The sequence below is a fragment of the Chiloscyllium punctatum genome, chromosome 45, assembly GCF_047496795.1.
Source record: "Chiloscyllium punctatum isolate Juve2018m chromosome 45, sChiPun1.3, whole genome shotgun sequence".
NCBI lineage: Eukaryota > Metazoa > Chordata > Chondrichthyes > Orectolobiformes > Hemiscylliidae > Chiloscyllium > Chiloscyllium punctatum.
The window spans coordinates 53,273,050-53,283,909 of record NC_092783.1 but is presented as its reverse complement, the minus strand read 5'-3'; the positions used below and the strand labels follow the sequence as shown (position 1 = coordinate 53,283,909).

General features: G+C 42.8%; 1 protein-coding gene across 1 annotated transcript in view; it reads right to left on the bottom strand.

Moving 5' to 3' along the window:
* Nucleotides 1-745: 745 nt before the first annotated feature.
* LOC140467124 (polymeric immunoglobulin receptor-like) overlaps nucleotides 746-10,860 on the bottom strand; it is a 46,465-nt gene continuing 36,350 nt past the window's right edge. The window contains 6 exon segments of the mRNA XM_072563191.1: nucleotides 746-930; nucleotides 5,819-5,883; nucleotides 5,885-6,128; nucleotides 6,263-6,394; nucleotides 6,397-6,579; nucleotides 8,740-8,805. Coding sequence (XP_072419292.1) covers nucleotides 746-930; nucleotides 5,819-5,883; nucleotides 5,885-6,128; nucleotides 6,263-6,394; nucleotides 6,397-6,579; nucleotides 8,740-8,805 — 875 coding nt within the window.

The following is a 10,860-nucleotide window of genomic DNA, read 5'->3' as shown; positions in this document are numbered from 1 at the left end:
CGTGCATTCATGTATAGTATTTTTAATTTGTTACTGCCCTCACCCTTCCTATTAACCCCCAGTTCACTCAACCTTATGATTCGTTTTAAGTTTTCTGCTTCATTGATACAGTTCTCTTTCTTGACTTCCCTTGTCCTAACTTTCCCTTCAATTTCCTTCTTAAACTTTCAGTTTGTCCCCTCCCCCTCCCCCGCGATTTAGTTTAAACGCAGCTGTGTTGCAGTCGCAAACCTGCCTGCCAGAATGCTGGTCCCATTTACATTCTGATAAATTATCGTCAAAAATTGAAACTTATTGTAAGCCGTTAAGTGAAATCACTTATTCTCACTTGGAATCAATGCTGATGGAAATATCGACAATGAAATTGTTCTACCTTTTCCCGACAGACTTGGGTCCTGACGATGTTCCTGTTGCTGTTGGTAATATTGTTGAGGATTTGTCACAAGTATATTCCCTTCCTATTGAGACATAAGGTGATATTCAGCTTCATCTGAGTCTCAGTTACAGACAACCAAGAGAGCACTCTTCATCAATGGGACCTCAGGACATGTTGTGAATAATGGATTTTGTGGAATTCATTTTGCTATAACTCTCCCTGTCTGGAGAGACATGGTAATGATCTAGTTTGCATACAATTTGTTTTTGTTCCTTGCCTGGACATTCTTGATCCTGCAATCGTATTAAAGCATTTGAAAGCCTGAGGTAGGATGGGACTATATTACTAAGATCTCCTTTCTCCTCATTGTCAAACATAAAAGAAAGTTCCAGCCACTGAGCTGGTCACTGCCCCCACTGGACAATGTATTCCTGGGGGATCCAGCAGCCCCTGCTCTGTCCTGTAATATCCTGTGATTGCTGGGTGAGCTTCCACTGGGAGTTTTGCCTCCACTATGGTAATTAGACCCAATGATGTAGTCTTTACATCAGCTCCTGTCACATGAGAACAAAGTGTGGATGTTGTAATACTGACAAATCAAAAGACATTGATAACAGCATCTGGCCTAAACATATCTCACAGCCACAGACACGTCAGGGTCGGGGCTGAAACTGAGGTAATCAGTTACAAACCCTGACACATTTCCATCACCATGTCATGCCTGATGTGACCCTGACTAAGATGGTGTCTGATACCATTATCCCCTCAGGTCACATGCCATGATACACACAAGCTGTGAGCTGAGAAGGTATGGCAACAGATGAATGGGCATCGCACAACAATCCCAGTTGGAGAACACTTCAGTGGTCCAGGACATTCGGCCTCGGACCTTCGCGTGACCATCTTCCAAGACGAACTTTAGGACAGGCAGCAGTGAAAATTGGCCAAGCAGAAGCTGATAGCGACGTTCCATACCCAAAGTGAGGGCCTCAACCGGGACCTTGGATTCATGTCACATTACAGGTGACCACCATTGCGCTATACACACACACAGATACTCCGATGCACACAGACACACACACACACACACACACACACACACACACACACACACACATACACAGGCACTCCAAACACACAGACATACACATACACAGGCACTCCAAACACACGGACACACATATACACAGACACTCACACGTACCCCGACAGACACACACACTTCCACATGCATCCTCTCACAGACAGACCACTTTACACTCACATACACACATATACACTCTCTCCGATAGACACTCAGAACCCCTCACCCCAGACACACACACACCCCTACAGACAAACACACTCCCACACTTACACATGCACCCCCTCACAGACTTAGACACGCTACACTCACATACACAGACACATATACTCTCTCTCACATTCACAACTCGCCCCCCCCCTCCACCCCAGACACACACACACACACATACATTACCTTTGTGGGGTGAATTTGTACTTACAAGAGTAACATTGTACTTTGCTCAAAAACTGCATGAATTCATGTAAGACTCTGTAAACTCACATTTTAGATGAGAATCAGTCTAAACATTATGGCATAGACAGGGATCACAGCAGTCTAACACCTTCAACATATTATCTGACTAACACCAATTGTTACAGTTAACCTGAGAATATAACTTTTAAAAAAATGTTTTGTGATTTACACATGAAAGAAGTGAAACTATCATGGTATTCAACAGATGAAAGACTCAACAGACAATCAAGGTATTTTTCAATGTATAATTTCAGTTACATTACACTGTAAACTTTTGCCATAAATTCTGTGCTTTCCAATTGTGTCCTCCTTAACCACCTGATGAAGGAGCGGTGCTCCGAAAGCTAGTGCTTCCAATTAAACCTGTTGGACGAGAACCTGGTGTTGTGTGGTTTTTAACTGTACACCCCAGTCCAATACCGGCATCTCCAAAAGCTGTGAGATGTAACACAAAGTTGGAGCACAGCATTTCTGCATTTTCTGGAGCTTTATTACACTTTTGCCCATTATCAAAAATAAATTAACACCTTGCCCAAAATTGTTCAAATATCAAAGAGTCGTAATGTGATGAAGTGCAATTATTTGTAAATATGGAAGAACATTAACCAATGAGCAGTTTGAATAAACATTGAATCGGTGTGTCAGCCTCAATGTTTGTATAAAACTTACTGATGCTGCTGATTTATATCATGTAACTCCAGCCCCTCTCTGCTACACTGGGAACTGAGACATGAACAATTTCACTGGGTTTTGTTCCCTGAGTATTTGAGGCTGTGCAGTAATATCGATGATGTTGTTGTGTGAAGGATTGACAATGTAGATCCAGTTTGTTGGTGTCAGAGATCATTGAATCTTCAAATGGGGTCTTCTCAAACCATGTGTAGTGAATGGGACGGGATCCCCAGGCAGACTCACAGCAAACTCTCACTGAAGCCCCAGAATGTGAGACATTTGGCTGTGACTAAAATTGAAGTCCAGGAACACAGACGGCGTCTTTGGGAAACAAACATTTATTGGAAAATGGACTGTAATTGAAAAGCCAAAAACCCCAAGACTTTGCCCTTCCCTATCCCAATTCAGTGTCATAGGCTCATATGCCACAGAAATAGACCCTTCGGTTTAATATGTCTGTGCTGAACAAGTTTCTCAAAATAAAGCAATCCCACTTGCCTGCATTTGGCTCATATCCCTCCAAATCTTTCTTATTCATGTACTGATCCAAATCTTTTTAATGTTGCAACTGACCACTCTCTGTGTGAACACATTGCCCCTCAGGTTCCTTTCACAGTTTTCTCCTCTCACCTTGAAAACATGACCCCTCACTTTGAGCTCTCCCAGCCTAGAGAAAGAAACCTTTGCTAAACACCTTATCCATACCCCTCATGATATTATAAACCTCGATAAAGTCACCTTCCAACCTCCTCTGCTCCAGGGGAAAAAGTCCCAGCCTATCCTTTTCACTCAACCCCTCAAGTCACAGCAACATCTCAGTAGAGCTTTTCTGAAACCTCTTCAATTTAATAAAACCTTCCTGAAGCAGGGTGACTCGAACTGTACACACAAAACCAAAAGTGGCCTCATCATCATTCTATACAAGCTCAACGTGATGTTCCAACTCCTACACTCAATGGTCTGAGCAATGATGGTCAGCATTCTAAATACCTTCTTAACCACCCTCTCTACTTGTGATGCAAATTTCAAAGATCCCAGTGTCTGTCTGTTCAACAGCACTACTCAATTAAAAGGGTCCTACTTTTAATTGTATAAGTCCCATCCTGTTGTGTTGAACTAAAAGGATATACCTCACATTGAACAAAATGAACTCCATCTGGCACTCCTCAGCCCATTGACCCAATTGATCAGTCGTTAAACTGGTTCAATGGGGATGGAGACATCAACCATCACTATCAATCCCGAGCCGTATGTCTAGCTGTCTCCTTGGAGAGGGGAACAACTATCATTCAGACTCAGGCTCAGCACTCACTGTCTGCTGGATATGAGACACTGGCAAGAAGATTCAGGATGTGGAGGGACTGCTGTTGGGCTGGGGTGGACAAAATTGGAAACCACACAACACCAGGTTATAGTCCAAGAGGTTTATTTGAAAATACAAGCTTACAGAGCACTGCTCCTTTGTCAGGAAGCCAGTGGGGCAGGATACGTAGGGCACAGGATTTAAAAGTAAAAGATCAAAGTGTCACATGACGGATGCAATGTATTAGAGAAACTGAGATTGCTGATAAGTCTGTAATCACCTAGAATGGGAAGGCAGGTTTCCATTGATTAATATGTAAATCCCAGAATTTCTCTTAAGTCACAGTCCCGATATATCTTAAGGTTTTATCAGTAAATAAAAAAAAGTGACATCTCAGCTCAGACAATACATTACAGGGATGAGGTTAGAGTCTGTGTCCCAAACTGGAGTCAGACTGTCTTTTTTGAAAGTAGGAATTTATAAACTGTCACCTTAATTGACTGCCTTCAGATTTATGCTGTTTGAACAAAATAGAATGTAAATTCACTCCACAGACTTGAATGTGTATTTGAATGTGTGCACATGTGTGTGTGTGTGTGTGTAGTGTGGGAGGGAGAGGGAGAGAGGGAGAGGGAGGCTGTGAGTGTCTGTATTTGAGGGAAAGAGAGACAGAGTGCATAGGTGTGACAGTGTGTGTGTGGGTGAGAGAGAGAGAGAGAGAGAGAGAGAGAGCAAGAGAGAGTGTGTGAAAACTCAGGGGAAATGTTGGCCCTGTCATAACTCCATTATAACGTCTGAAATAAAGGCAGTGAGCCTGAAGCGTGGAGAGATAAGCTAAAGGAGGGTGGGGGTGGGGAGAAAGTAGCATAGAGTACAATGGGTGAGTGGGGGAGGGGATGAAGGTGATAGGTCAGGGAGGAGAGGGTAGAGTGGATAGGTGGAAAAGAAGATAGGCAGGTAGGACAAGTCCGGACAAGTCATGGGGACAGTGCTGAGCTGGAAGTTTGGAACTAAGGTGAGGTGGGGGAGGGGAAATGAGGAAACTGTTGAAGTCCACATTGATGCCCTGGGGTTGAAGTGTTCCGAGGTGGAAGATGAGGCGATCTTCCTCCAGGCGTCCGGTGGTGAGGGATCGGCAGTGAAGGAGGCCCAGGACCTCCATGTCCTCATCAGAGTGGGAGGGGGAGTTGAAATATTGGGCCAAGGGGCGGTGTCGTTGATTGGTGCGGGTCTCCCGGAGATGTTCCCTAAAGCGCTCTGCTAGGAGGCGCCCAGTCTCCCCAATGTAGAGGAGACCGCATCGGGAGAAACGGATACAATAAATGATATTTGTGGATGTGCAAGTAAAACATGTATATCAGATCAGTGACTTATACAGGAACAAAATTGACCAAGTGTTGAAGGATATTTGATCTTTAATCTGTCAATAATTGTTTCTTTCCCACAGAAGCTGTCTCTGTTCTTGGAATGCAACAATATCTAGAAATTAATTTGCATGCAAGCAAAAACATTGAAATAATTCTCTCAAAAATCTGGTTGTGTTTAATAACATTGATTGAGGAATGAATGCTTGCTCAGACACCAGGAGAACCTCTATTCTGTAAATAGTTTACAAATGATGCCATTCCTAAAGGGGGAACAGGTTCTCAGTTTGTCACCTCATCGACACTGTCTCACCTGCCACAGCACAGCATTACTTCTCTCTGCTGGGCAGTGGGATCCAGCTGAATTTTAACCCCAAAGGGGAACTGGAACCCCCAACATGCTGGCATCAACATGCTGTGGATAGTATTTTATGCACCTGTTTATTTTCCAACTGCAGGACAGAGTATTGGTTTATATCAGAACAGACAATGAAACAAGTGGAGTGCATTTTATAACTTACAGTTTGGCAGAGTGAGATATTAAACATGTGCATCACACTTACCGATGCCATTGGTTTTTATTTTATAACTGCAGTTCTTCTCTGTTACATTGTTGATTGACACATGGTTTTGTTCCCTGAGTATTTGAGGCTGTGCAGTAATATTGATGATGTTGCTGTGAGAAGGATTGACAATGTAGCTCCAGTTTATTGGTGTCAGAGATCTTTGAATCTTGAGATGGGGTCTTCTCAGACCATGTGTAGTGAATGGGGAGAGATCCCCGGGCAGAATCACAGGAGACTGTCACTGAGCCCCCAGAACATGAGACAGTAAATGGGGATAAATATCGAAGTCCAGGAACAGAGACAGCTTCTGTGGGGAAGAAACAATTATTGAGAGATCAAAGATCAAATATCCTTCAATACTTGTCTAGTTTTCTTCCTGGAGAAAACACTGATCAGACATATCAGCTGAGAGTAATTTTAAAAAATCACGGAAACATTTACCGTCAGAGATGTGCAGCTCTACATTGAACATTGGGTCAAGGCCAGGAGCCTCAATCCCACAGCTGTACCATCCTGCATCTCCCCATTGAAGATTCTTGATTGTGACAAGAAATATTCCTTGTGTTTTATTTCAGTGATTGATATTCTCCCATTTGGCCAATTTGTCGTTGCTATAAACTTACACTGACGAGTCCATCCTTGACACCAATATTTTGTGTTTGATTGGTACCACTGTGCCTCGTAGTGACAAGATATTGTGATCGCTCTTCCCAAAATTCCCGTTACGTGTTTCTCTGCCCATAAAGCATCTGAAACGGAGCAGACAATATTTCAGAAATTTGACTGGAAAAAAACTCCTTAATACATTTTAATCAGCTCCATTGCATCTAGCTCATGGTGAAGTTAATCCCTTATCAAAGCGTCAGGCTGTTCCAAATTCCCAGGGAATGATTGAAACAGTCAGAATATTTTCTTTCCCCACTGGTCGAGCTTTGGGACAATCTTGAAATTGGGTTTGTGCTGCCCGCTGTGGGCTCTAACTCCACCGTGTGTGACATCATCGAAATGTTGTCCCCCTGGAGAGCAGCCTGAGTGACAGGCCTGGATTGGAGTCGGCTGAGGATCGGTGAAAGGAGGGCACAGGTGCTGAATGGTCCTTACTGTGACTGGAGGAGAAGGGGCTGTGTGTAAACTTATGGTGGGCTCAGGGGCTACATTTCCAAAGCTCATGGGGCAGATACAACAGGTGACCCAGGATGAAGATGGGAGATCTCAAATGGGAGAAGAAGAGAATTGAAGTTCAGCAAGAGATGGTTCACAATGGGAGAGAGACATCAATGTGCAGGATCTTGAGGGCAGTAAAGGCAGGATGGTTTGTAATCACACATTGTTGTCAGTGTGAGGAGAGAAAAATAACAGAATTATTTACTGACTTTTCCTGAGTGATGCTTAATGAGAAAATGCTTAAAATGCTGACACATTGTGTCCCGGTGTGGAAGAGGAGCAGCCTGTTGATGACGTGGTAAATTTACTTCAATAAATTGTACACTAACGGGCTTGTTGGGAGAACCGTCCTTTGTGTGGGAAGAATTCTCAAACAAAATGACAAAAGGGGTTTTCAACCTCAGTGAAGAGATGGAGAAGAGAGAAGAAAGGGAGGAAGATACATGAATGATGAAAGGTGATGAAAGCCAGGAAACAGAGACCTTATTGGATAAAGGAAGCTTTGAAAGAAAGAGAATTGTGAAACCAGAGGGATGCACACTTCAGGTTTCTATCTGTGAAGTATTCTGCATGAAGTTGGTGGGTCAGAGCCATGTTTCAGGAAGGTTTCATGGAACAGAATTCATTGTGTTGTAGCCGAGAGTCATGCAACATGGGAATTTTAATCTTGAGTGTTTCAAAATCATTAGTGGAGAGATTGCAGTGAAGAACAATACTTTGATTGCAGTGTTACATTGTAACATGGAAACCAATGGGATTGAAAGATAGTAAACAGCCTGATTCAACTTAGACAGAAAGGAAAAAAAGCTTTGTTATGCAAAGAGAAGTGTAAAACGTCCATCTGCTTTTGTGACTGAGCCTCACAGATGAAAACTTAATGAACTGTATTTCTAAACTAAAATAACAGAAATAAAAGCCAACTCAAGATGTTTTGTTTGAGGGCTTATTTCCACCCCAGTTTTAGTGGTTACTGAACATTGAAAATTTTGGGCAAATTAAGATAATTATGATGCTTTATTTTTGATTTGATATCAACATTATTTGTCCTTTTTATTTAATTGATAATTAATGCTGCTCTGAAGTATTTGGGGACTCTGCCACTTGGGATGATGGTACGTTCAGGAGAGGCAGTACATTTTGTAATGTTGTACAGGTATGCATGGGGCAGACAAAGCACATGCTGTGTCTGTTTTCTGCAGCTTATCACTTGCCTGAGTTGTTGCAATGTGAAGGGTGGCAACCTGCATTGAAGAACCATGACTTGGAATCTCAGCCAGTCCTGCTCCCTGCCCTGGGCATGTTGGAAAGATTTGCAGGTTGATAATAAACCTGTTTGGCTTTGTGAGAATACACATTCCTTTGCAAAACGTGCTGAATGAGAATCAAACTCTCAGCATTTGACATGGCAATAACAATGTTACCCATTGTGTCACAACCTCTGCCTTTATCCCTTTATACATCTTCAGCAATTTAAACATTTCCACTGCAATATCCACACACCGGACTTCAAGAAACATTGGATTAGTGGTGCTGGAAGAGCACAGCAGTTCAGGCAGCATCCAACGAGCAGCGAAATTGACGTTTTGGACAAAAGCCCTTCACGTCGATTTCGCTGCTCGTTGGATGCTGCCTGAACTGCTGTGCTCTTCCAGCACCACTAATCCAGTATTTGGTTTTCAGCATCTGCAGTCATTGTTTTTACCTTCAAGAAACATTGGTTATCTGATTATACAACTCAGATGATCACTCACCGGGAATGGAACAGATGAGGAGAATCAATGTCCACATTGATTTATTCACAAAGTTCATGATGTCAGTCTCTCAGCTCTGTTTCTCACTTTGAAATAAGTGTGGACTGCAATGTCTACATGAAGTTAAATGAGTAAAAGGATATCGGAAACCAGCTTCTGAGACCACAGTGAGCCAGAGGGTGCAATTTAACCCGAAAGACATTTTTCTTTGATCAGTTATATTCAATAGAAGAACTAACTTCATATTCATTGAAACAATAGAAAATTCTGACATCAAGACAGTTAATGCATTAGGTGCAAGGTAATGTTGACCCAAGCTTAGTATTTATCGTGAAATCTCAGGTGAATGATAACTAGCTTATTCTCTCATGTTCTCAAATTTCAACAATAATTTTTGGCAAATATAGATTTCTTTTCCAAAAATTAATCATGCAGCTAAAAAAGAACTGTTTTGAACATTTTGTCTGTTTGCAGAATCTGCCTCCTGTTAGTGTTGAATAATTATTGTGTCAGGATCTGAACTCCTAGATATGCCGGAGAAAGACACCCTCTGTTCGATTTCCACTAGATCCAAGTAAACAAGACATGCGGCCGACTTCAGGCAGAGAAAGGAACTCAACAAGAGAGAAACAATTCAGGGGGAAGTGAGCTGTGATTGAATAACTGGGAGTGAGCTTCAATTCCAAGGTGAGGATCCCTCTGGTGAACCGATTAACATGGGGCTTTGTATTCACCAGGACATGGTTGATGATGAGTGAGTCTGGTGAACCATGTGGGTTTCACCTTTGAGAAGATCAAAGGGACTGACACCCTTCACCAACCGTGCTCATCCCCAGCCACAATGCTGAAGGCAGTTCCCCCACCTTAACCCTTAATATGAATGGCGAATCACTGGAGTCATTACCCAGAGACTGAACCAACGAGGACCATCGCAATGCTCTGTCTGGGAAACAGAAACAACATGTTGGGTAAACTCCTGGAGAACACTTGGAAACATTTGGAGGTTAATACCCCAATGGGATGAAACCCCTCTGCTATCTGGTCACCAGTGTCTGAGTGTCAGAAACAGAGAGCAGGGATCCCCCAGCCCCAGAATGACATGTGCACTGTAGAATCAGTTGGAAAAATAGACCAGATTGAAAAATTAGATTCTGTGATGAAACAATGAAGACAGCAGTTATTAACAAAGTGAAGAATATCTGATCTAATTGTCTGGGATCCTGTAAAGTGACTTGCTCAGTGTCAAAGCCATATCCTGGTAGACAGACACTCAGCAGTTTTTAAAAGACCGTTCTTCTGAGACAAACAATTGCAGGACCTGGAGCTGCCACAAATCCCCTCCCCCATTCGGATGGATGTCCCATTTGCTCTGGAATGGTGCAGTGACCCACCCACAACATGGACATGAGCCTGTCCCAGGAGGTTTCCTTCCCAGAGATTGTGATCAAAGGGCTGGGTCTGAAAACTCTCAGTACAGCCTTGAATGACCCAGAGTGAGCCACCCACAATATCCTGTTTATTAACACTTATTCTCATTATACATCCATGGGGATCTATCACACATTCCCCTTGATAATATTCGCATTTTTCTTATAATGCCAAACGACAATGAACATCAAACTATGCAACAAGTGTGGAAACTTATTTTTTACACCTCAACTTCTCAGAAATGGACAGCACAGTGTCTCAGTGGTTAACACTGCTGTCTCACAGCCCCAGTTCCCTGGGTTCGTTTCAAACCTTGGGTGACTGTCTGTGTATATTTTGCACATTTTTCATCTGTCTGTGTGGGTTTCCTCAAGTTGCTAAAGTTCTTTTCCCACTGTCTACCCATATGCAGGTTAGGTGGAATGGTCATGCTGAATTGTCCATTGTGTCTAAGGATGTGCAGTGTCAGTGGGTTAGCCATGGGAAATGTGTGGCTATGGGAACAGAGTGGGGTTCTGGGTCTAGTGGGAAGTTCTTCAGATGGCTGGTGCAGACCAGATGGGCCAAATGGCCTCTTTCTGCACTGTAGGGATTCTAGAATTTTCAGTTACATTCCTCATTAACCAAGAACCTGTTTGAGGGTTTAATGGAATGAGCCCAAACTGAATGTGTGTTCATTTACAATGAGCCATTCAC